At 39.2% G+C, this 27,096-nt stretch overlaps 1 protein-coding gene and 1 non-coding gene across 2 annotated transcripts in view; one reads left to right on the forward strand and one right to left on the reverse strand.

The window, feature by feature from the left end:
• USP13 (ubiquitin specific peptidase 13) overlaps positions 1-27,096 on the forward strand; it is a 120,375-nt gene that overhangs the window by 16,372 nt on the left and 76,907 nt on the right. The window contains exons 2-3 of the mRNA XM_030328910.1: positions 6,255-6,380; positions 19,579-19,639. Of these exons, the coding sequence (XP_030184770.1) occupies positions 6,255-6,380; positions 19,579-19,639 (187 nt within the window). The remainder of the gene's footprint in view (positions 1-6,254; positions 6,381-19,578; positions 19,640-27,096) is intronic.
• On the reverse strand, positions 2,774-2,933 carry LOC115524387. The gene has a single exon (XR_003972089.1). It is a non-coding gene; the product is annotated as a small nucleolar RNA SNORA81 (small nucleolar RNA).

Below are 27,096 nucleotides of genomic sequence, written 5' to 3' on the forward strand. Positions count from 1 at the left end.
GTTTTCTTTTGGTGATCCTCATTGTTTAGTGACTTGAGATGGAGCCTGTGCTCTGAAGTGTTTTAAATCCAAATCAGAAGGACATTGAGGATCAGTTTGAGAGAGAGACTAAACTATGTAGCCGAGTGAGAGAGAACTACACAAACTTTTCCACTCATTCCATATGTTTGTTCAGTTCTGCTCTGCACCAGAGAGTACTGTTGTTGGAATTTAGTAATGAATGTGACATGATTTCCCTACCCTTAAGGAGTGAACGTGTGATTCAGCATCTGAACGTAGTGGCCTCAAATGAAGGAAGCATGGGTTTCTCACAGCTGTAGATTTCAGTGAGCGAGATGCTAACGGTTCTGAAATAAAAACGGATTTGAAGGTCAGGACCGGCAGCACAGGGTGAGGAGTCAGGAGATGTGGTCATGGGCAGAGGCTGGCAGGTGGATAAGTGGACATGCGTGGAATCGGGGGCGCTTGTACAGTCGTGAAGGCATCATCGGTGTGTGTAGCTAGTTTTGATGTGGGCTGCTCTGAAGGCTTGGTGTCTCTGAAGGTCCTTGAAGTCACACTTTCTTCACCATGACACATTCTTAGAACTGCCCCGTTCCAGAACTGGGCAGTTCTAAGAATGGGGTGTGGACATGGCAGCCACTAGCTCTAGACCAATGCTACTCAAGTGTGGTCAGCTGACTGGTGCCAAGAGATAAGTACAAACATTGAGAGTAAGCACTTAGTAATTTCTATAGCAACTTGACATTGTAGCCACATCCAAGCGTGTGAGCAGTGGATTAGTTTGTTTGGACAGCATATAGACCCGTTTGGGTTTTGTGGGACTTACATGTGGGAGTAAGTTCATATCTGGCTGAGCCAGGGTCTAGTCATGTGCAGTGGGACCACATATCTTTCCTTAATGAACAGAAACAAAACAAAACACAACAGAAAACAACCTGGTTCTTCATGACAGTAGTTTGACAAACACCTCTTTAGACCAAGCTCAAAGGTAACAGGAGGTAAGGCTGTGAGTCCCAAGGTCAAGAACTTAAATATAAAACATTGATCACATTCCAGTTTCATTTTGGGTCTTGGTCAATGAACAGACTTCCCTTCTTCTCTTCTCTTTCCTCCCTGTCATCAGCATGTATTTTTTTTTTTCATGAACATTATTTTTCTGTGCAAATTACGCACAATTCTATACTTATGTTCTGTGTACATTACACATATTTCGTAATATGTCATTTTAAATAACGTTATAGCATTTTGCTTTGTTTATATGCCACATATTTTAGCTCCTTTGTTTGGGAGCTCTTTTTCCTATTATAAACAGTGTATCTATGAATATTTTGTGCAAATTAGCTTTCTTTTCTCTTTATTTTGGTTTCCTGAAGTCTGTACCCAAAGGAGAAATAACTGTGTCAAAGAGTCACAGTTGGATTGATCTCTAGAAGGATGGAACCGATTTATACTGTGAGACTCCATCCAGGTTTTCTCTGTGGCTTCAGGCTTTGTAGTTTTCATACTTTCTGCTGGTTTAGTAGGCATATACTTGCCCTGAGAATTTTTTTTAATGTTTTTAAGTTTATTGATTTATTTTGAGAAAGACAGAGATAGTGCAAGTTGGGGAGGGCCAGAGAGGGAGACAGAGAATCCCAAGCATGCTCCACACTGTCAGCTTGGAGCCCGATGTGGGGCTCGAACTCACAAAACCGTGAGATCACAATCCGAGCCGAAACCAAGAGTCTGACACTTAATTGACTCAGCCGCCCAGGCGCCCCTGCCCTGAGATTGTTTTACCATGCTTATTACTTCAGGAGGTAGTGAGGATGTGATGATTTGATTTTAATATTTTCTCACAGTTAAAACTAAATGATCTTAAAAGAAAAACTTACCAAGTTGAACCTGAATGCTGACATCTTGTGACTTTATCAGTTTTTACATAGCTTGGATATAAACTTTTCTTCGTTGTACTTGTCATCTTTCCTCATTCTGTGATGATTGGTTTTCTATTTGTTTCATTATATTATGTGGTATAAAACCTGTTCATTAGTGTTTACATTTTTATACTCAATTACGCCATCTTTCTATCCTGTATTTTCACGGCCAGAAATTATTTCCCCCTCATAAGTGGGATAAAATATGCTATTCTGCTCATTTCTAGCTTTTTAAATGCTTATCTCTTAGAGCTCTCTGGACCTTATTACATACAGTGTTTGGCATAAGATGTGGATCTAGGTTAATTTTATTGTATACTGGTATCTAACTTCCCCAATAACTTTTATTAGTGATTTCCCCTTATTTTTGCATTTCTTGTGGTTTGATATATATTAAGCAGTTACCATAGAATGTGTTTTTGGAATCTCTATTCATATGCTACCATTTATTTAAAATATTAATGCAATATATATGAATTTCATTTGTAATCTGTTTAAAAAAATTTTTTTTTTGAGACAGAGAAAGAGCATGAACAGGGGAGGGACAGAGAGAGAGAGGGAGACACAGAATCTGAAGCAGGCTCCAGGCTCTGAGCTGTCAGCACAGAGCCCGATGCGGGGCTCCAACTTACAAACAGCGCGATCATGACCTGAGTCAAAGTTGGACGCTTAACTGACTGAGCCACCCAGGCGCCCTGTAATCTGGTTTAATAAGCACTCTACCACCATGACTTGAGAAAAGTATTATTTTGTATTCTGCCCTGATATTCTTTGAGTTGTATTTCATTGTTCGTTGGTAGTTTTCTAACAATGATTTTTTTCTTTAAACATTAAAAAATTTTTTTTTTCTAAAGACATATTGCATCAAATCTTGAGATGAAGGACATTAAGAGAGAGGCCCCCCCAAGTCTTCACAATCTAGTGCAGTGTGTGTACTCTGCCAACATTATTACAAAAACCAAGATGTGATCCTAGTTTCCGCAGTTTTGACACAGTGCTTATATGAAGGAAGGTCCTGCCCGATTTCATGGCTGCACTCTTGGCCACAGGAAGGCAAGTGCTTTACGAGTATTTTCCAGGGCAGTAATCTTAGTGGGGGCGTGGCTGGTTAATGAGAGCACGAGGTTGAGGGTTTGAAAACTAAGAATCAGTTAGCTCAGCTCTGATCCCAGGCTCTAAAACTATTCTCTGTGCTTTGGTCACAGAGGAAACGGGAGGGATAGACTTGTCAGCATACACTGGTCATCATTAATGAAAGAAGCTGTTCAGAGCACAAGGCATGGAGTACTGTCTTTGTATGCAAAAGAAAGTGTCTTATAGGGCCACTGTTTAGACATTAATAAGGCAGGAGGGAAGAAAACGTTAGACCATTAGACTAAAGCTACCCCTGTATGGGGTGGCTTTGAGGGGGTTTGTGTCTCACTGTGTCCTGAAGCTTTCGTACTGCTGGCAAGTCCTGTGGGCAGTGCCTCCATCTCAGAGCCCCTAGTGGACAGGCACATACTGCTTCAGAGGCCAGCATGTGTCAGATGGAGGAGACCCATGGATGTTTGTAATAGAATCCTTTCCTATGTGGGGCCATTTGTCTGTGAGTGCTGAAGCATTTTCCTCTCTGATTATCGACTTTGTGACAGTATCAAGTGACTCCAGACTGAGAACGAATGTTTGGAGTATATTAAATTTTTATCAAATTTCCTAAGAAGTCAAGAAGTCTTGGCAATGAAATTAGCAAAGACCTTGTGATTATTTTAGAGATTACTTTATAAACTCTTGCATTATATAGCTATCGTGTATTTTTTTCTCCAGAAAAATGCTGCACTTGAACGTTTTTCTTCCTCTGCTTGCTGGTTTCTTGGTTCTCCTGCTCGTTGCTTAACATATTTTTCTGATAGATTAATATTTGTTGCCCCTAGCCTGTGTGGCTGACTGGCTCACTGTTTTCTTCCTTGTTTCCTCCAATTATAAAATGATTGAGCTAATAGGAGATATGTGTAGCACACAGACCTGTAGCTCATAATAAATAATTGCTATGAATGTATTATAGTATAGAATGTATCTCATCCTCTTTGAACTTGACGAAACCATGTGAGGTGGGAGTTATTGCTGCAGCCATGCTTGTAAAGGAGAATCCTGAAGCTCAGAGACTGAATGACAACCTGTCTTAGGCCACAGAGCTAATTAGTGGTAGTTCAGGACCCTGGTTACAAATCTCATATTTTCCCTGGTGTATCTTCTGGTTTGAATTCTTTTGATTGGGTTCCATTTTATTGGAAGAGAATGGAAGTGTTATTTTTTTTAAAAATCACAATATGTGGTGCTCAATTTAATGGGTTTAATGAATAACTGGCCATTATAATGATAACAAGTTTTTTAAGGGTTATGACTATGCAAAAAACACCTATTTTTAAAAAAAATTTGAAAATATTCAATTTGATGATCAAGTGAATGTAATATGCCTCCAGTTGAAGAACTTTTCTAGTTTTATTCAAATGATCTCTTTCAAAGGGAAACAGTTATCCAGAAGCACCAGCTAAATAACTGAGTTTTCTGGATGCTATTTTATAGTCAAATTTAAAAAATTTAATTTGCAAGTGTTTGTTGCCAGAGTGTAAACTTGCAGTTGATTTTTGCCTATAAATCTGTATTCTGTGACCTGGCTAAATTCATGTATTAGTTTTACTCATTAGTAGTTTTTAGATTTTTAAGGATTTTCCATATAGAGTAAATGTCATCAGCAAATTGAGACCCAGTTTACTTCTTTCTTTGTGATCTTTATGCTTTTTTCCTTTTCTTGCCTTATGCAATGTATTTGCTACAATAATAGACACATATTTGAACTGATGTTGTTGTAATATCCTCATTGTGATAAGACTCCTTTATGTCTGGCTTATAAACCATATAGTGTTGGGGAATTTTATTAGAAATTAAAAAAATAAACAATCTTGAGTTACTGGAACTTATAAATTATTTTTCATATATTTGTAGTGAACATCAATGCCTATTTTGATTTTGAATTTGTGCTCTACTAAAATGTAATGTAAGGAATTTTGACAGGGGCTTGCTATCAATTCTGACAGGTTTTTAAAAAAATTTGTTTTTTAAAATTATGTGGTGAGGCGAGACTAATGAGAGCTTAATAAGAATCCAGTTTCATTGAGGAAAAGGTGGTTGATTTTATAGGCAAAATTTAGAGAGATGCATGTTAAGCAAAGTGAGAGAAAAAGGAGAGATGAAATTGGCATAGAAAATCAAGTATCTAAACTGTGAACAATATCCTTGACTGTTCATTGTGGCAGGGTGTCTGTAATTAAATAATATTTGAAATGTGGCATAGAAGGCTGCAAAGAGAAATAGAGTCAATTTAACTGACATTTCCATGCTGTGAGAACTTGGGCAAGTGACTGATCCTTAATTCTTAAAAAATTTTTTTTAAATATTAAAAGTTTTTTTAATTTTTATTTATTTTTGAGAGAGAAATAGAGCATTAGCAGGGGAGGGGCAGAGAGAGAGGGAGACACAGAATCTGAAGCAGGCTCCAGGCTCTGAGCTGTCAGCGTAGAGCCCGATGTGGTACTTGAACTCACGGACCGTGAGATCATGACCTGAGCCAAAGTTGGATGCTTAACGGACTGAACCACCCAGATGCCCCCTTAATTCTTTTTTTCAACTGTCAAATGGAAATAATAATAAGCAGCTTGTAATATTGTTAGGATTAGAAATAATACATGAGAAGCACCTGGCACATATCAGGCGTGCAAAAATATGTAGCTAGGATTATTAGAGGGCTCTATCCTTTATTATTTACTCATTAAGTTATTGATTTATTGAATTATCCTAATTTATAATAAGTACGGTCAGATATTCTGTGTCATTGAAGGAAGAGAAGAATATCTTTGAATCGAAGAACTGCTGCTAAAAGAATATAAAACTTTATGTTCCTGGAGACTTGCACTGATCAGGGAGAGAGAATGATGAGACAGGATTGCCGTGGTGGTAGTTGGTTCACTGGCCAAGCTTCTCGTTTCCCTTATGGTCCTGTACCCAAGTTTGGAGAGTCCAACAAGCATGTTTATTTCCCAGGCCCTCTGAGGCTCTCACCTGACTGGGAGATTGTGAGCAGCTGTCCAGAGCACCTGGAATCCAGGTTTGGGGCAGACGCTGATGCTGTGGGTGGCTGTGGAGCCTCAGAGGGTCATTGCAGATGACTACAACAGCCAGGTGGCCTTTTGCTGGGCTTTGTCTTCATCATTTGCCCTCTTTCCCTTCCCTTTTCTTTATCTAAATGACTTGGCGAGATATCCTTGGCTAATGTTGTGACCTGTCTCTTTCTTCTAGAATTCTGAAGGTGGACTCTATGTATGCATGAATACATTTTTGGCCTTTGGAAGGGAACATGTTGAAAGACATTTTCGAAAAACTGGACAGAGTGTATACATGCACCTGAAAAGACATGTGCGAGAGGTGAGCTGCACGTTTGGAGAACTGGCCTTGATATCTTTTCTGTGGCATTGTCGTGGTGTGGTTTATCACATGGAGAGTTTACTGTGCCCACATGACTTCTCATTCCTTTTGAGGATGGGAAACAAAAATGGGACCCTTTGCAGAAATTCACAGGTTTCCCCAAACCCTGTGTAACTCAGTTTAATTTTTCTCTTCCTCTGAATTTCTGATTGGTGTTAAGAAGACATAGGTCGACTGAATGAAAAAAAGTTAAGCAAAAAAATACAGACAAGTACACAAAATAATGCCAGAAATGCAAAAATCACAAGTAAAAAATATTTGGATATTTTTGCTTCAGATTTTTTGTTTTGTTTGGTTTTCTTTTGTTTTGAGCGAGAGAAAGAGCTTTCCTGAAAGTTCAAGTCCCTTTTGTTTCCCTCTCCAGTAGTAACCATGGCTGCAAATTTGTTCTCGTTCCTATATAGGTCATTCTATTTTATTTACGTATGGATAGTCATGAACAATATGTAGAATGACTTTATATGGTTTAAAGATGTAGATACATACTATCATACTGTTACTTATAATTCTGTGTAGAGCTTTATCTTTTCACATTGTTCTTAAAATCTATTCATGTTGCGATGTACCTGAATGTACTTACTTCATTTTATTATTTGTTTGTTATTCCCTCTTGTGAGTACCTTGTCATTTATTATTCTTTTGTTCTATTAATGAACATTTAGATTGTTTCCTTTTTTTATTTGCTTCTACAAATAGTGCAACAATTAACATTTATACATTTCTCCCGGGGGTACATGTGTAAGATTTATTTTGGAAATAAGTATATCTCAAAGTGGTAATGCTGGCTTGTAGAAGTACTTATTTGCATTTTTGCTAGGTATTGCTAAATCTTTCCCCAGAGTGGTTGCACTCAATTTCTACTTCTGTCTGCACTGATTAGCAATTCCTGTTTTCCCACCCCCCATCAACACTTGGTCAGACTTTTGATTTTTGCCAATCTAACGGTTGCAAAGTGGCACCTAAATAAATGGCATTTCCTTTTGTGAGGGTTGAACATCTTTATATATGTTTATTGGCCATTCTGGTTTTTTTCTTCTCTGATTTTCCTGTTTTCTTATGGTCTATGGCTTATCTTTTTGCTTCATTTATGAATTCTTTTATGCAGAAGTTTTGAATTCAATGTTAGATTCATTAACCTTTTCTCTTATGAATTGTGCCTTGTGTATCTTATCTATGAAATTATTTCCCAACTCAAGGTCATAACAGTATTTCTTTTAATACTTTTTTTTGAAGTGCATGTGTATTTGCATGAGCATATGTGTGTTTTAGCATTTTTGGATTTTAATCCATCTGTAGTTTATTGTATTTGTGTGAAGTATGGGAATCTGTTTTTTATTTTCCATACTGAAAACCAGTTTTCCTGCTGTGGTAGGCTAGTGCAATCTTTCTAAATGATTTATAGTATCATCTTTTTGTATATTTTATTTATTTATTTTTTCATTTAAAACTATTTTATGTATTTATTTATTTATTTTAATATAATTTGTTGTCAAATTGGCTAACATACAGTGTGTAAAGTGTGCTCTTGGTTTTTGGGGTACATTTCCATGATTCATCGCTCATCCCAACAAGTGCCCTCCTAAGTGTTCATCACCCATTTTCCCCTCTCCCCCATTCCCCCATCCCCGCTCCATTTATTCTCTTAAGAGTCTCTTATGGTTTGCCTCCTTCCCTTTCTGTTTGTAACTATTTTTTTCCCCTTCCCTTCCCCCATGATCTTCTGTTAAGTTGCTCAAGTTCCACTTATGAGTGAAAACATATGATATCTGTCCTTTCTTTTCGTACATTTTAACTTGCCATTCATAGTTGGGTCTGCTTTGGGGCTCTTGGTTCTTTTCTGTTGATCTTGTTTTTCTGAATCTGCATTGGTGTGGCCAGCCTTGATATCTGGTGATACAAACACTTTTTCCAGAACTTTCCTGGGTTTAGAAATTTATTTTTCTATACAGATTTTAGAATCAGTTCATCTAGTTTAAAACATCCTGTTGAGATTTTGATCAGAATCACATTGAATTTGTAGATTATAATCTATAGCATTGGTTAAGCTCCACGAGGGCAGGGATTTTTTGTCTGTTTTGTTCAGTTCTGTGCCCTCAGCACTTAGCTGTCCCAACACACAGTAGGTGCTTCATAAATATTTATTGAATGAGTATTCAAAATGACATAGTTCATTTTGAATCAGTTCAGTATTCAGTTCTCTTTTGTCTCCAATAATATTTTGTAATTTTCAGTAAAAGAGCTTGCATTTTGTAAGATTTTCTTAAATGCTCTGTAATTTTTGTAACTATTGTTACTGCTAACTTTTACTTACTATATTTTAATTGGTTATTGATGATGTTTGGGGATGTTATTAATTTTCAAGTATTGATTTTTATACTTAGTGACACTATTCAGCTTTCAGTCCTAATAGCTAGTAGACTGTTGGAACTTCAAAATAGTCAGTGCTGATTTGAGGTTCATCTAATCGTTCATGCTAGCCTGCCTAATATATTCTCTGTTTAAGTTCCAGACAAAGGAGGGATCCCAAAATTGGACAGTGGGCAAAGTAGGAGGAAGAGGAGGAAGAGAGGCCAGGAGGTCAGATAAGCCATCACCTTAATGATTAAAATAGTCTAATATTGGCCCGATATTACATGATTTACATTCACTGCTCCTGTTATGTGGGGCATAGCAATTCTTATGAGGTCCGCTTTGTCCTGAACAGATGTCTTAGTGTAAAATGATGAAGTTTTAGGAAACTGGGGTGGGGTGGGGAATGAAACTGAGGCCCAGAAGCTTGAAATAACTTGCTCACTAAGCTTGAGGCAGAATTGCAGAATGGTGGTGATTTCACATGGTTAACTCTGCCTCTGAAGTCTTCAGTTAAATATTTCATTCCCTGACTACAACCTTCTCTCAGTTTAGCTCTGTCACTCATTTATTCTGATTTCACTCTGTTGTTCTCCCTCCTTGAGATTTCCAGGCCCATGACTTGTCCAGGCGGCCACTGCTTCTGTTTGTTAAGCCTGCATCTCATGACTTGAAACATTCTCTTACCACCAGTGCCTTCAAAGATCCTTTGCCCTTTGTCTCGCCTAACTGTCCCCAGAGCTCCAGCCAGTCATGCCATCAGCATCATCATGGGTTCTGTGTGCATACTGTGAGCAATTCTGCACCACCATGGTCTGGGGCCATGTCAGACTCCAGGTCTTCCCCCTTCTGCTGGGCGCACTCACTGCCCAGCAAATTTGGCCTGCACCTTCTCCCACTCCAGATTCTGGATGCAGTCTTCAAGGTGCTGCCATGACCTCTCTCACCATCCTTAGAAAACAATTTGACTGGTACTTTACCAAGAAAACAGGGACCCTGAACTCCTGTCTTGCCTCCTGGGAACTCATTGCATCTGGTTCCTCCATCCCAGCAGAAAGCTATGTTCTGTCTGTCCTCACAGCTCTGTTTCCTCCTCCTCATAAACTTGCTCCTTCCTTAACTCCCTTTTCTTCAATGTCTCCCTCTTCTGGCTTTTTCCTCCCACCTTAAAAAAAAAAAAAAAAAAACACCACTCTTAGACAGACTAAAGCTAAAGGAGTTTGTGACCACTAAACCAGCCCTGCAAGAAATATTAAAGAGGACTCTTTGAGTGGGAAAGAAAGACCAAGAGCAACAAAGACTAAAAAGGAACAGAGAAAATCTCCATGAACACCAACTTTACAGGTAATACAATGGCACTAAATTAATATCTATCAGTAGTAACTCTGAATGTAAATGGACTAAATGCTCCAATCAAAAGATATAAGATATCAGAATGGATAAAAAAATGAGATCCATCTATATGCTGCCTGCAAGAGACTCATTTTAGACCTATACACACCTGCAGATTGAAAGTGAGGGGATGAAAACCTTAGAGGAGAAAGCAGGAAAAGACCTCTCTGACCTCAGCCGTAGCAATCTCTTACTCGACACATCCCCAAAGGCAAGGGAATTAAAAGCAAAAGTGAATTACTGGGACCTTATGAAGATAAAAAGCTTCTGCACAGCAAAGGAAACAACCAACAAAACTAAAAGGCAACCAACGGAATGGGAAAAGATATTTGCAAATGACATATCGGACAAAGGGCTAGTATCTAAAATCTATAAAGGGCTCACCAAACTCCACACCCGAAAAACAAATAACCCAGTGAAGAAATGGGCAGAAAACATGAATAGACACTTCTCTAAAGAAGACATCCAGATGGCCAACAGGCACATGAAAAGATGTTCAGCGTCGCTCCTTATCAGGGAAATACAAATCAAAACCACACTCAGGTATCACCTCACGCCAGTCAGAGTGGCCAAAATGAACAAATCAGGAGACTATAGATGCTGGAGAGGATGTGGAGAAATGGGAACCCTCTTGCACTGTTGGTGGGAATGCAAATTGGTGCAGCCGCTCTGGAAAGCAGTGTGGAGGTTCCTCAGAAAATTAAAAATAGACCTACCCTATGACCCAGCAACAGCACTGCTAGGAATTTATCCAAGGGATACAGGAGTACTGATGCATAGGGGCACTTGTACCCCAATGTTCATAGCAGCACTCTCAACAATAGCCAAATTATGGAAAGAGCCTAAATGTCCATCAACTGATGAATGGATAAAGAAATTGTGGTATATATACACAATGGAATACTATGTGGCAATGAGAAAAAATGAAATATGGCCTTTTGTAGCAACGTGGATGGAACTGGAGAGTGTAATGCTAAGTGAAATAAGCCATACAGAGAAAGACAGATACCATATGGTTTCACTCTTATGTGGATCCTGAGAAACTTAACAGGAACCCATGGGGGAGGGGAAGGAAAAAAAAAAAAAGAGGTTAGAGTGGGAGAGAGCCAAAGCATAAGAGAATGTTAAAAACTGAGAACAAACTGAGGGTTGATGGGGTGTGGGAGGGAGGGGAGGGTGGGTGATGGGTATTGAGGAGGGCACCTTTTGGGATGAGCACTGGGTGTTGAATGGAAACCAATTTGTCAATAAATTTCATATATATAAAAAAAAAAAAAAAAGAAAGTGAGGGGATGGAGAACCATTTATCATGCTAATGGACCTCAAGAGAAAGCTGGATTAGCCATGGTTGTATCAGACAAACTAGATTTTATTTTATTTTATTTTATTTTATTTTATTTATTTTTTTTCAGACAAACTAGATTTTAAACCAAAGACTGTAACAAGAGATGAAGAAGGGCACTATATCATAATAAAGGGATCTATCCAATAAGAAGATCTAACAATTGTAAATATTTATGCCCCCAATGTGGAACACCCAGATATATAAATCAGTTAATAACAAACATAAAGAAACTCAGTGATAACAGTATAAGAGTAGGGGACTTTAACAACTCACATGCAGCAATGGATAGATCATCCAACCAGAAAATCAACAAGGAAACAAGGGCTTTGAATGACACCCTGGACCAGAGAGCTTAACAGATATATTCAAAACATTTCATTGTAACTCAGCAGAATACACATTCTTTTTGAGTACACATGGAACATTCTCCAGAGTAGATCACATGCTAGGTCACAAATCAGCCCTCAACAAGTACAAAAAGGTAGAGATCATACTATGCATATTTTCAGATCACAACACTGGGACACTTGAAGTCAATCACAAGAAGAAAATTTAGAAAGACCACAAATACATGGAGGTTAAAGAACATCCTACTAAAGAGTGCATGGGTTTATCAGGAAATTAAAGAAGAAAAAAAATATATGGAAGCAAATGCAAATGAAAACACAACCTTCCAAAACCTTTGGGATGCCACAAAAGCAGTTATAAGAAGTAATTATATAGCAATACAGGCCTACCTCAAGAAACAAGAAAAGTCTTCAATACACAACCTAACCTTATATCTAAAGGAACTAGAAGAGGAAGAGCAAATAAAGCCTAAACCTAGAAGAAGGGGAATAGTAAAGATTAGAGCAGAAATAAGTGATGTGGAAACAAACAAAAAATCCATTAGAATAGATCAATGCAACTAGGAGCTGGATTTTGGAAGAATTAATAAAATTAATAAACCCGTAGCCAGACTCATCAAAAAAAAAAAAAAAAAAAAAAAAAAGAAAAAGGACCCAAATAAATCATGAATGAAAGAGGAGAGATCACAACCAACACCATAGGAATACAAACATTATAAGAGAATGTTATGCAAAATTATATGCCAACAAATTGTGCAATCTGGAAGAAATGGATGAATTCTTAGAAACATATAAACTACCAAAAGTGAAATGGGAAGAAACAGGAAATTTGGACAGACTGGTAACCAACAAAGAAATGGAATCAGTAATCAAAAATCTCCCAACAAAAGTCCAGGGCCAGATGGCTTCCCAGGGGAATTCTCTCAAACATTTGAAAAAGAGTTAATTATCTTTTCTTCTTAAACTGTTCCTGAAAAATAGATATGGAAGGAACACTTCTAAACTCATTCTGTGAGACCAGCATTACTTTGATCCCCAAATGATTCAAGACCCCACTAAAAAGAATTACAGGCCAATATCCCTGATGAACATGGATGTGAAAATTCTCAACAAGATATTAGCAAATTAAATTCAACAGTACATTAAAAGAATTATTCACCACGATCAAGTGGGATTTATTCCTGGGCTTCAGGGGTGGTTCAATATTTGCAAATCAATTAATGTGATATACCACATTAATAAGAGAAAGGATAAGAACCATATTACCCTTGCAATAGATGCAGAAAAAGCATTTGACAAAATGTAACATCCATTCTTGATAAAAACCCTTAACAAAGTAGGGATAGAAGGAACATACGTCAACATCATATAGACCATATATGAAAGACTCATAGCTAATATCATCTTCAATGGGGAAGAGCTGAGAGCTTTCCTCTATGGTCAGGAACAACACTCTCATCATTGTTATTTAACATAGTACTGGAAGTTCTAGCCTCAGTAATCAGACAACGAAAAGAAATAAAAGGCATCCAAATCAGCAAAGAATTATTTGCAGACAACATGATACCCTATGTAGAAAACCCTAAAGACTCCACCCAAAAATTGCTAGAACTGATACACGAATTCAGCAAAGTCACAGGATACAAAAATCAATGTACAGAAATATGTTGTATTTCTATATACCAACAATGAAGCAGCAGAAAGAGGAATTAAGGAATTGATCTCATTTACAATTGTACCAAAAACCATAAAATAACTAGGAATAAACCTAATCCGAGGAGGTGAAAGATCTGTATGCTGAAAACTATAGAATACTTATGAAAGAAACTAAAGATGACACAAAGAAATTTAAAAACATTCCATACTCATGGATTGTAAGAACAAATATTGTTAAAATGTCTGTACTACTCAAAGTAGTCTACACATTTAATGCAATCCCTGTCAAAACACTACCAGCATTTTTCACAGAGCTAGAACAAACAATCCTAAAATATGTATGGAATCACAAAATACTCTGAATAGCCAAAGCAATTTTGAAAAAGAAAAGCAGAGTTGGAGGCATCACAATTCCGGACTTTAAGCTATATTTGAAAGCTGTAGTGATAAAGACAGTATGGTATGGGCACAAAACCAGACACGTAGGTCAATGGAACAGAATGGAAAACCCAGAAATAGGCTCAAAACTGTATGGTCAACTAATCTTCGATAAAGTAAGAAAGAATATCTAATGGAAACAAAGACAGTCTCTTCAACAAATGGTGTGGAGAAAACTGGACAGCAACATGCAGAAGAATGAAACTGGACCACTTAGCAACATACACAAAAACAGATTCAAAATGGATGAAAGACCTAAATGTGAGTGAGACAGGAAACCATCAAAATCCTAGAGGAGAACATAGGCAGTAACCTCTTTGACATTAGCCATAGCAACTTCTTATTCAATGTGTCTCTGGAGGCAAGGGAAACAAAAGCAAACATGAACTATTGGGACTTCGTCAATATAAAATGCTTCTGCACAGCAAAGGAAGTCAACAAAAACTGAAAGGCAACCAATGGAATGGGAGAAGATATTTGCAAATAACATATCTGGTAAAGGGTTAGTATCCAAAATCTGTGAAGAACTTATCAAACTCAACACCCCAAACCCCCCAAATAATCCAGTTAAGAAATGGGCAGAAGACATGAATAGACATTTTTCCAAAGAAGACATCCAGATGGCCAACAGACACATGAAAAGATGCTCAACCTCACTCATCATCAGGGAAGTACAAATCAAAACCATGATGAGGTATCACCTCATACCTGTTGGAATGGCTAACATTAACAACACAGGAAACTGCACATGTTGGCTAGCCTGTGAAGAAAGGGGAACCCTCTTACACTGTTGGTGGGAATGCAAACTGGTGTGGCCACTCTGGAAAACAGTGTGGAGTTTCCTCAAGGAATTAAAAATAGAACTACTCTGCCATCCAGCAGTTGTGCTACTAGGTTTTTACCCAAAGGATACAAAAATGCAGATTGGAAGGTACACATGCAGCCCAATTTTTATAGCAGCAGTATCAGTGATAGCCAAACTATGGAAAGAACTCAAATGTCCAATAATTGCTGAATGGATAAAGAAGATGTGGTGTGTATATATGTATATATGTGTACATTCCATAAATATGTATACATTCCATAAGTATATATATGGAATATGGAATATTAGTCATCAAAACGAATGAAGCCTTGGGGCACCTGTGTGGCTCAGTTAAGCGTCTGACTTCAGCTCAGGTCATGATCTCATGCTTCATGAGTTCGAGCCCCCGTCAGGTTCTGCGCTAACAGTGCAGATTCTGCTTCAGATTCTCTTTTTCCCTCTCTGCCCTTCCCCTGCTCACATGCATTGTCTCTGTCTTTCTCAGAAAAAATAAATAAACTTTAAGAAAAGAATGAAATCTTGACATTTGCAAGGACATGGATAGAGCTAGAGTGTATTATGCTAAGTGAAACAAGTCAGTCAGAGAAAGGCAAATACCATATGACTTCACTCATATATGGAATTTAAGAAATAAAACAGGTGAACATAGGGTAAGAGAAAAAAAAAGAGAGGGAGGCAAACTATAAGAGACTCTTAACTATAGAGAACAAACTGATGGTTATCAGAGGGGAGGCAGGTGGGGGATGGGGGATCTAGATGATGGATATTAAAATTTTTTTTTTTTCAACATTTTTTATTTATTTTTGGGACAGAGAGAGACAGAGCATGAACGGGGGAGGGGCAGAGAGAGAGGGAGACACAGAATCGGAAACAGGCTCCAGGCTCTGAGCCATCAGCCCAGAGCCCGACGCGGGGATCGAACTCACGGACCGCGAGATCGTGACCTGGCTGAAGTCGGACGCTTAACCGACTGCGCCACCCAGGCGCCCCTAGATGATGGATATTAAAGAGGGCACTTGTGATGAGCCCAGGGTGTTGTGTGTAAGTGATGAATCACTAAATTCTACTCCTGAAGCCAATATGAAACTATATGTTAAGTAGTTAGAATTTATATAAAGACTTGAAACAAACAAAAAGAACACACCACTAATTGTCTCTGTATAGTGTCCTCATTTGGTCATCCTATTCTTCAACTAAAGTAAGTGTCTCTAAAAACTTCTCATCATCTCTACTATACCTCCCTGGAAGTTCAGCGTTGCCATCCGGTTGCCATCTTCCTGCTAATCCACTAAACTGCCAGGGCTGCAGTGACCGCTCATTTATCATGCTTGGTGGATATGTTTCAGCTCTGATTTTACTTGTCCTTACAAGCATTTGAACTTGTTTTCCTCTTGGAACCGCTCCTCTCCTGCTTTCTTTGGCACCATTCTTTCCTGGCTTCCTGCTGTTTTTTAGCCTGCCTTTTCTGACTTTCTTTCACTGGCATCTCTTCATTCATTTATTCCTTAAATATCCACACTTCCTAGGGTGCCTTTGGACTATCTTTCTCTGAAAACTGTTCTTCCTCATCAGTGTTGTCCATTTACTTGTTTAATCACTGTCTCTGAACTCATGACTTACTAATCAGTATCTTTCCAGAGCCAAAGTCTGACCATCTGACTCTGAGTTGGTTTTTCCTACTTGAACACCTCATAGGTACTTCAAGCTCAGTGTGTCCAGACTCAATGAATAATCCTCTTTCTCAGAGTTGTCCTTCATCTTAAATTCTAGAGACCTAGACATTTTGGATTCTGCTTTCATTCCATGGCTGGTTGGTGACCAAGTCTAGTTATCTGGACCTCCCAAATGGCTCTGAAGTCCATCCTGTCCTCTCCATCCCTGTAGTTTTTGTCTGAGGGCTCATTATCCCTTAAAAGGACTAATGCTTTAGCTTCCTGACTAATCTCCTTTCCTTCAAACTTGCTGCCTTCCATCCTACCCAGTCTTCGTGGTACACCTGGAGTGATCTTTTCAAATGCACATATCTGTAGCATTCTGAAGCTTAAATCTCTGTATCTCCCTTTGTTGCAAGATGAAATCCAAAATTCTTTTCCATTTGATTACAAGGCCTTCCATGATCTGGCCTCTATAGCCTTTCTGACTCTGATTTTTATTATGTCAGCTTTGTGCTCTAGACATATCTAACCACTTCTTCCTGGAATACATTATGATTTCATACCTTTGTACATGCTGTTTTTCCTCTCTGGGATGTCTCATTTCTCTTATACCTGTTGTATCCTTGTGGTCAGCATATCCATCTATCTATCCATCATGCATGTATGCATGCATCCATTCATCCATCCATTCATCCATCCATCCATTCATCATCCATCCCATCCATCCATCCATCCATCCATCCATCCATCTACCTGTCCATCCCCCCATCCATCCACGCATTCATTCATCATCCATCCATTCATACCTTCATCCATCTATCATTCTTCCATCTATCCATTTCTCCATCCATCTATTCATCTACCTGTCCATCCTCCCTCCCTCCATCCATCCATCCATCCATCCATTCATCATCCATCCACTGATCCATTCATCCATCCATCCATCCATCCATCCACCCATCTACCTGTCCATCCCCCCCATCCATCCATGCATTCATTCATCATCCATCCATTCATACCTTCATCCATCTATCATTCTTCCATCTATCCATTTATCCATCCATCTATTCATCTACCTGTCCATCCTCCCTCCCTCCATCCATCCATCCATCCATTCATCATCCATCCACTGATCCATTCATCCATCCATCCATCCATCCATCCATCTACCTGTCCATCCCCCCATCCATCCATGCATTCATTCATCATCCATCCATTTATACCTTCATCCATCTATCATTCTTCCATCTATCCATTTATCCATCCATCCATTCATCTACCTGTCCATCCTCTATCTATCCATCTGTCCAGCTATCTATCCATCCATTCATCTATTCATCCGTTCATCCATCATCCTTCTATCCATTATCCATCCATTTATCCATTAAATAAATATTTGCTGAGCAGCCGCTCAATGCCAGACCTGCTGGTCTTCTTATCTGACCAGCTCTGCCCACAGCTTCCACCCCAGAAGAACTGTCATTTCCTCCTTGTAATCCTACCTGTTTCACACTTCCCTTAATACTCACCAGAATCTATAGTGCTGTTTGTATATATGCTCTCCTACTGTGCCCGTGGGCTCATCAAGGAATGGAGCGTGTCTTCATTCACTTTGCAGCCTCAGTGCCAGCATAGAGCCTTACCCATGGGCACAGTCATGTTTGCTGACTGAGGAGTTGCCTTTTTTCAAACCCTGTTGATTTCTAGTGGAGACTGAGGCAGGCACAGAGGTGATGGTTTTTGGAAAGAAGACCTAGTTTTTTTTTTCCCCTGTAAGGAAGTGAATCTAATCCAAGTCTAAGGTGTGGATCTCACAATCAAGGAGAACCTCATATTCTAGCAGGTTTTCATGCAGCCCTTCTCCTTCTTTTCTCCCTCTACCATCCTGCAGAAGTGGAGGAGACAGGTTGGAAAAGTTAAAAGCATGCCATAAACTTCTGTAGAGAGATTTCAAGTGACTCTAAGATTGCTAAATGTGCCTACCGGTTTTATTTCATCCTTTTTTTTTTGATGTAGGCACAAGGTGGGGAGAGGAGCAGGGGCTCTGAGACCTTGGTGGAGAGGGATTCTAAGAGAGGTGACATGAATTTGGCACGAGTAGTTCGAGAGACAGGTTTTTGAGCTAATGTGTTCTATCATATTCACATGCTTAAGATGTGAACCATAAACTTATAGTAGAAGCTGTAAACTTAATGTGAGAATCACAAAGATGAGTCACCCTTCAATGCCAAATGATAAAATGTGGCAAAGGAGACTTAAGACTGATAATGGGACAAACTAAAGCAGCAGCAAGGCCTTGATGCTGCTATAACATGTGGCCACTTGAAAAGATGCCAGGCTTTGACCAGCACACCATGGTGCACTGGAAATGTACTCTTTTCTAATAACTGAGAGAACAAACAGTGTGGAAATATCATTCTGGCCATTTGAAAAAAAAATTTATAATCCTGTTTGAGAGTAAAATTTTTTGTAAAAGTAAAACCCTTTTGTCAGAAAGGTAATGAATGACTCCTTTTGCTTAACCACTTGAATGGACATTTATTTCATTGCTGTCAGGTACTTCCACCAGAGGTAGAAAATACACGAAGCTTAACATGGCAACTAACCATTAGTCGGTGCTCCAAATGCTTAGGGAGGTTAGATTGAGATTTAATATGACCAGAATATCAGTGACAGCTAATCAGTATTTATTAGCTCTTTCAACAGTAATTTTTGTGCATACCCAGGACCAAGCACAGGGACCCAGTGGGTAGCAGGGGAACAAGAGCCTTCCCTCTGGGATCCACCACCATCTCTCCAGAATAGTTCCATCATTGGGCATGGACTCTAGCCTTTTGGGAGCGTGTGCCAATTTGAAGTTGAAATTTCTAGTTCACCTTGATCCCCGGTTCTATGTCCCTTTCCAGAAGTGGTCTTGATAATTTGATGAAAGTAATCAGGTGGAACAATAGCATTGCCCTTCACCTACCTCCCTTGACTTGGGTCAAGTTCTGGTTTATCCTGGAATTTCTGGCCAGGTTGAGTATTTCGTCTCGCCTTTTGTTAACAACTGAGAACCCTTTCCCTCCCCAACTCCCCCCGTCATCTTTTCTGCATGTTGCATTTTAACAATCTCTTATTTTCTTTTCAGAAGGTAAGAGGGGCATCTGGTGGAGCTTTACCAAAAAGGAGGAATTCCAAGATTTTTTTAGGTAATGTAAATAGTAATCCATACTGTGTCCAGATTTTCTGTGTGTGTATGTATGTGCATGTGCATGTCTGATTTGGAATAATAGGTTATTTATTTTTCCTCAGTTTAAGGATAAGAGGTACCAATTTAACTTGGGATGATCTGCCTCCACTTTGTGTTTACATAGTGGTGAAAGATGCTTCTAGTACTCTTAGTTGGGTTTAGTGTTTTGAAGCAATTATACTTACAGGGACTGGAGACTAATTGTGATTCTGCTTCTGCTCTCTTTTTTCACTGCTCTGAAAGTAGAGACATTTTTTCTTTTTTTAATATTAGCCTAACTATAGACTTTATTCAGATTTCACCATTTTTTCCATTAGTGTTTTCTTTTTCCTTCCTTCCTTCCTTCCTTCCTTCCTTCCTTCCTTCCTTCCTTCCTTCCTTCCTTCCTTCCTGGGATCCCATGTTGTATTTCGTTGTCATGTTTCCTTAGTTCTGTCTAATCTTTGATAGTTCCCCAGTCTTTTTTTTTGTGTGTCTTTAATAATTGTGACACTTTTGAAGAGTATTGGCCAGTTATTTTTGTAGAATGGTCCTCAATTTGTTTTTGTCTGTTTCCTTATAAGTCTGAAGTGTTGCATTTTTGGCAAGAACACCACAGAGGTGATGTGCCCTTCTCAGTGCATGATATTGGGGGCATGTGATGCTGAGGTGTCTTTATATCGGTGCTGTTAACCTTGATCCCTTTTTAAGGTGGTGTGTCTGCTGGGTTTCTCCACTGTGAAGATTCAGTGTAATTAATAAATACCTTGGGAGTAATACTTTGAGACTATGCTGATATCTTGTTTCTCTTCAACGTTTTGCACGCTAATTAAAAAAAAATTTTTTTATGTTTATTCATTTTTGAAAGACAGAGAGAGACAGAGCACAAGCAGGGGTGGGGCTGAGAGAGAGGGGGACACAGAATCTGAAGCAGGCTCCAGGCTCAGAGCTGTCAGCACAGAGTCCGACGCGGGGCTCGAACTCATGAACTGCGAGATCATGACCTGAGCCGAAGTCGGATGCTCAACCGACTGAACCACCCAGGCGCCCCAGTTTTGTGCACTAATTTTATCATCTGTCATGGGATCTTGCCTGCCACAATGATTACTGTGGTATGTGCCTAGCAGTGATTTTCTTTTCCCTCATTTAGAAGAGCCAGTTTTATTCATGCTAATGAGCATTAATTTCTATATCCTATAATCATGATAATTTTTCACGTTAAGCTTCTGATATGTTTTTGCCAGGAGAAAAAGTGGTTTAATCATTTTTGAACAAGCAAGTTTATATCCCTAAATGCCTAGGATTATTGTTTGAAAGAAATTTAAAAATTGTTTGCATGTTATGATTTCATTTTGGTAAAAAAAAATCTATACAATATATGCGCGTGTGTGTATATGTGTGTATGGGTGTATGCGTATGTGTACATATATGTATGTGTGTGTACATGCATGTGTGGGTATATACATACACGTGTACATATATAACTGAGTCCAGAAAAATCTGGCAAAATATATTCCAGATTGTTAATAGTAGCTCTTTTCCAGTGGTGGGATTGAGGTGATTTTTATTTTCTTCTTTTTGCTTATCTATATTTAAAGTTTTTCTATAACAAACATGTGCTACTATTGTAATGAAAAGACACATTAATTATTTGGAAAGGAAATCCATTGGAAACAGTCATGGAGCTGAGTGTCCTTCCTGCCTTGATTCTCTGTTACTCTACACTGAGCTCATGCTTGCAGTCTTCTGTCCTGATTTTCAGTAGTGGTTTACTTTATGAGGCTTATCTGTTGTTGGCTTTTCCAGCCTGACCAATCTTTCCCACCTCTCTATGGTCTTTGGACCACAGCCCAAATCAACCAACTAACCCCAAACCAGCTCAGAATAGGCCTCAAAGCTGAAATGATTGTATGCATTCTGATGCTTTGGTTATTAGCCGCAGGCCCCCTTCTACTAGTAGAGATAATGTAACTTTTTTTAATATGAAATTTATTGTCAAATTGGCTTGCAGAGATAATGTAACTTCTGAATTAAATGATATCAGCGTGGCATTCTTAGAGGTGGAAATAATTAAACATTTTTGATTACTGTTGTTATTTTTCATTATTTTCTTGATTGAATGAAGATGTTAGCTGACTTCCTGCTCTTTAGCCTTTGTGTCTTTTGCCTGAAAGACCTTGCAGTTTGATTTCTCTAGTGATCATTTTGGTGGTAGAGGATATGGTAAAGTAGCTATTTTAAATTTAACATTTTTTAATGTTTTATTTATTTTTGAGAGAGAGAGAGAGAGAGAGGGAGAATGAGAGTGAGTGGGGGAGGGGCAGAGAGAGAGAGAGAGAGAGAGAGACAGAATCTGAAACAGGGTCTAGGCTCTGAGCTGTCAGCACGGAGCTGGATGTGGGGCTTGAAATCGGGAACGAGGGCATGACCTAGGCTGAAGTTGGATGCTTAACCAGCTGAGCCACCCAGGTGCCCCTTAGCTATTTTAAGAATTAAGCCAAAAGTAAGCACTGAGGTTTTGTGTATTATAGTGTGTGGACCTCTTTCATTGGGGAATGCTAACCTACCATTTCATTCCAGTCGATCCATTTCTATAGACTGTGGTCTGTGTTCACTCAATATTCCATATCTTAGGAAACCACAGAATATCCCTAAAACTCACAGTCCAGCAAAGATATTCTATTTGGACTGTACCGGGTTTAAAAAAAAAATTTAAATTCGAACGTCATTGGTACTTCGGGGCTTGCCCAGGCCCTGTTTCTCTCTATTGTTTGTTACCCAGATGCTTCACAAATGAAGTTAGTTACTTCATCTGAGTAAGAATTTGGTTTTGCAAGCCCACCTTTATAGCTCCCTTGATATGATGCTTCATGTCCCCCGATAGCAGTGACTTTTCTCTTGTTACACTGATCACAGCTGTTTTCAAGTTGATGTGGCCTGTGCATTAATTTCAGTGAAGGACCACATTAGGCTTAGATCTGGTGTATGGAACAGAAAACTTAAAATATTGGTGACTTTAAATAAAGTAGATGTATATTTCTCTCTCATGTAGAGGATGTAGGGAAGTATCAAGTCTAGGCTAATGGGATGCCCTCATGTTCATCAGGATCTAGACACTTCCCATATTTCTGCTTCACCCTCCATCCTGGCCTGTGAGTCTAACTTCATGGTCTCTTCATGGTCGTTACTTTTGTCAGCCTTCTCACAGATCCCTAAGCAACACTTCTGTTTACACCTTTCTGGTCAGAACTTGGTCACGTGGCTGTACCATGTGTTGTACAGGAGACTGGAGAGTACGTAAAATTTATTAGCTGGCGTCATTGAGTAAAGTCTGTTACTAAAGATGCAGGGGAGAGTGACTACTGGGAGGCAGCTGGTAGCCTCTGCCACAGACTCCTTACCTAAAAGGGATGTTGGGTTGTCTCTTCTTGGAGAGGAAGAGAACGCAGAACTCTCTTATATGGTCTCTTTGTTTCTGTGACTGGAAAGCACTTTTCCATTGCTATCGAAATGTCATCCTGATGCTCCTCTTCCCCTCATAAAATAGATGCAGCTGACTCACGCGTTCTCATCAAAGCTTCTTGTACCCCAGTCGCTTCATGACTTGGTGACCAATTCCTTTTCCACTGGCCTAACGGTGGCATTATAATCATTCATTTATGACTCCAGATTTTATAAGGGAAACTGAGGCCATTAGCTGGTGCTGAATGGCTTATCTAAGTCTCCTGAGCACCATCTTGCCCTTCAACATTCAAGTCAGTCTTCCCGATTACCTTGATGTCCATTCAGGCGAAGTCACAGTTAAGGATCCTTGCCTCAGCTCTAGCTTTAGCTGGTGTATTTTTTTTATTTTTTAAATCAACAGTGACAATTATTAATTTTTGAATCACTTAAATTTTTACTCTTTATATTTAGGGTTTAAAAGACATTTTTAGAACAATGTTTTTTGGACATAGCTTAAAATTGAAAAGTTATGAGGGGCTGTATAATGAAAAGTAAGTTATTCTTGCTTCTCTGTCTCGTAGTTACTTGATTACTCTCCCCAGAGACAAACAGTATTTTCTGTTTGCACATTTTTATATATATTTTATATTTTTCACAGCAATAGTATAGACATGTATCATGCTTTTAGAATTTTTACCTATAGGCAGTTGGGAACCATCAACACTTAGTTTCCAAATTGTACTCTGAGGCACCCTAGGGTGCTACAGTGAGTTCACAGGTGCACCACAAGATATTTTTAACTCTTCAAGGAAACGACAGTGGTACTTGAACATTGCATGACCTATTTTAGTATATGTGCTGCTGAAGCGAGCACGACATTGCATGACCTATTAACTTGCTGTAGTTTTACTATTTGAGTATCCTATAGTCCTTTCAGTGACTTCACCTCTTTGTGAAGCTGATTTTTCGGTGGTTTCTATGGCAAAAGGCAGGTACCATGTGAAGATAAATGTGGAACAGAAAATGAGGGAGGCAGCGTTAACATCTGACTCAAGAAGTTGTGCAGTGCCCAACAGGTGCACACATAAGGGATTGTGGTTAAGAGTGAAATAAAACATTTCTTTCAATTTATGTATATTTTTTCAAATGGTTACTAAATCATTAGAACATAAATATTTATTAAGTTGTTTGGACCTAACTACTAAATAAACAGAGCCCTTAGGCATTTCTTTTGGCTTAGGGCTGCTGTGCAAAAATCGTTGGGATGCTTTACGCTGCTGTGTACTGAGAAAGTGGGTAGCTCTGTGTTAATGTTTTTAAGCTAGAGAGGGATGCTATTAGATTGTCTTTTAAAAGATAACTTACAACAGTATGAGAGATTGTGAATTTTTGGGCTAAGCTGATTCAAAACTTACTGTTTTATGAGATGGAAGGAGAGAAGGGGGGAATATAAGGGGGTCCAGGATCTTCAAAGAATACCCCAGGACTCATGATGTGGTTCTGGCCTCATCTTACATACTTTTTTACAGTCAAGCTACAAATGTGTATAAATGTGTAAATAACTTGCTAGTACATTTAATGCATATCTTTGGTATGTCATAAATAGTGTTAAATATTCACATTTTTATTGACTTCCCCTCCTTCCCACCACTTTCACAAGTAGGAGTAAATGAGTCAAGTTCTTTTGTGTCTGAAGTCTGGGACATTGAAGAACCGTCACTAAACCTCAGAGAGCTTGAATTTCCACCTTTTTGGTTTTAGCCCTAGCATTCATACTTGATGAGAAGTAGGTTGAAAACAGACAGAGCGTTTGTGAAAAATTCTAGGAGTGGGCCTGTTCAGAAAACTCAGCTGCACCTGTAACGGCCAGAAGGCTCTAGTGAACTCCATTTTGCCATTTCCTTCTGAAGTAGGTCCCAGAACAGGGTCTGTGTTCAAGGAGATTTCCCCCACCTAGTGCAGATCTCACAGCACTAGAGCAGCCAAACTGCTCACCTGTGGGGTACAAACTAGTTAATCTGGTCAGGCTGGGAGAACTCTGAGCTAGGCGTCAGAGCCCTGGTCTGATACAGGGATCTTTCCTTCCATGGTGCTTCTTCCCAGCTTAGGCAAGTCACTTCTTGGAAATGGCTATGGTCCCAGCCACTTTTCCCAGGGATCTGAGAGGATCATTGAAGTAGAAGTGGGAAAAGATATTAAAAAAATTTTTTAAGGGGCGCAGGTGGTTCAGTCAGGTAAGCATTGATTTCAGCCTTAAGTCATGGTCTCGAGGTTTGTGAGACCAAGCCCTGCATTGGGCTCTGTGCTGAGTGTGGAGGCTGCTTGGGATTCTCTCTCTCCTTCTCTTTCTATCCCTCCTCTACTTACGTGCTCGTGCTCTCTCTCCCTCTCTCTCTCAAAAAATAAATAAAATAAAGACTAATTTTATTTATTTGTTTGTTTGTTTGTTTGTTTGTTTTTAGATTTAGAAAAAGAGACCATCCAGGTATTGCCAGTTAATAGCCGTAGTGGAAAGTACCTGCTGGGAGAGGTTGGGTGGGGGTCCTAGTCCTACTGGCCCTTAGGGTATAATTTCTCTGTAGGTTCCTCAACTAGATATTTTGGGGAATGGTAAGACTCTAATTAGAGAAATTTGGAAATTGTAGATTTATACTTAGGACTGTGGGGTCATATATATTTAGGAGCAACCGTAGATTCGTCCCTTAAAATCAGAGTGTAAGTTACTTCTGCTGACTCTTCTTTCATTTGGATAAAAATGTTTGGGAAAGATCATGTCCCCTTCCATCCCATTGAATTAAAAATAAAAACAGGGGCACCTGGGTGGTTCAGTCGGTTAAGTGTCCGACTTCGACTCAGGTCACGGTCTCACGGTCTGTAAGTTCAAGCCCTGTGTCGGGCTCTGTGCTAACAGCTCAGAGCCTGGAGCCTGCTTTAGATTCTGTGTCTCCTTCTCTCTCTCACCCTCCCCGACTCATACTCTGTTTCTCTCAAAAAATAAATAAACATTAAAAAAAAAAGCAACTCTAAGTGTAAAGAAGCTCAACAAAGGGGGTTACCTGGGTGGCTCAGTCAGTTAAGTGTCTGACTCGATCTCAGCTCAGGTCTTGCTCTCTCAGGGTCGTGAGTTTAGGCTCTGCATTGGGCGTGAAGCCTACTTAGAAAAAGAAAAAAAAAAAAGCCCAGTAAAGTTCTGCTTTTTGCACAACAGCAGTTTTGCTTATTGTTAAACACATATCAGTTACCAATTAAATAAACCCTGAACCCACAACTACCCTTCTGATGCTCTTGCTTAGCTGTTGTCCGTAGCATATTGGGGTCTTTAACTTCCTGGAGTCTCCTTTCACAGACATTTACTGAGTGTGTGCTATGTGCTGGGTACTGTGCAGGGGCTGGGGGTATGTAAAGTGAATAAGACTGGTTTCCTGCTGTGACAGCTTACAGTCTGGAAGCATTTGAAGCTCATATCTTCTCCATACCGAGATTTCATAGAAGGATCCCCACCAGATGTCATGGTCTTTCTGAAACTTATTTCAGGATTGCTTTGCAGCTGGGTAACCAAAGGGAAGGGGAGGTACTTTTGATTATGTTGGTTGTCAGGAATGTAGAGAAGGTGTTGATGGTGATTATGGCGGCTGCTATCTGTGGAGCCCCTAATACCTGCCAGATCCTATATTAGATGCCTTAGAACCTTATCTTGTTTAATCTTTTCAACAATCTTTTGGGGGTACATAACATTATTCATAGCTTGCTCCTGAGGAAAATGAACTTGGAAAGAATTTGCCCAGGATTACATAGTTAGTAAATGACAGAGCAGGATTTTTTTTTGGACTTAGTTTATCATTGTGTTTGGCCAGGTAAGATTTGACTTAGCATTCAGTGAGTGTGTTTTCTGTGGACAAGAGGCACTTAGATAATATGTTATATGAGCCGAATATGTACACAAAAACAAAAGGGTTGTACTTTGGTTCCTTAAAATTGTCATAAAAGATATAA

The sequence above is a fragment of the Lynx canadensis genome, chromosome C2 (genome assembly GCF_007474595.2).
Source record: "Lynx canadensis isolate LIC74 chromosome C2, mLynCan4.pri.v2, whole genome shotgun sequence".
In the NCBI taxonomy this organism is placed as follows: domain Eukaryota; kingdom Metazoa; phylum Chordata; class Mammalia; order Carnivora; family Felidae; genus Lynx; species Lynx canadensis.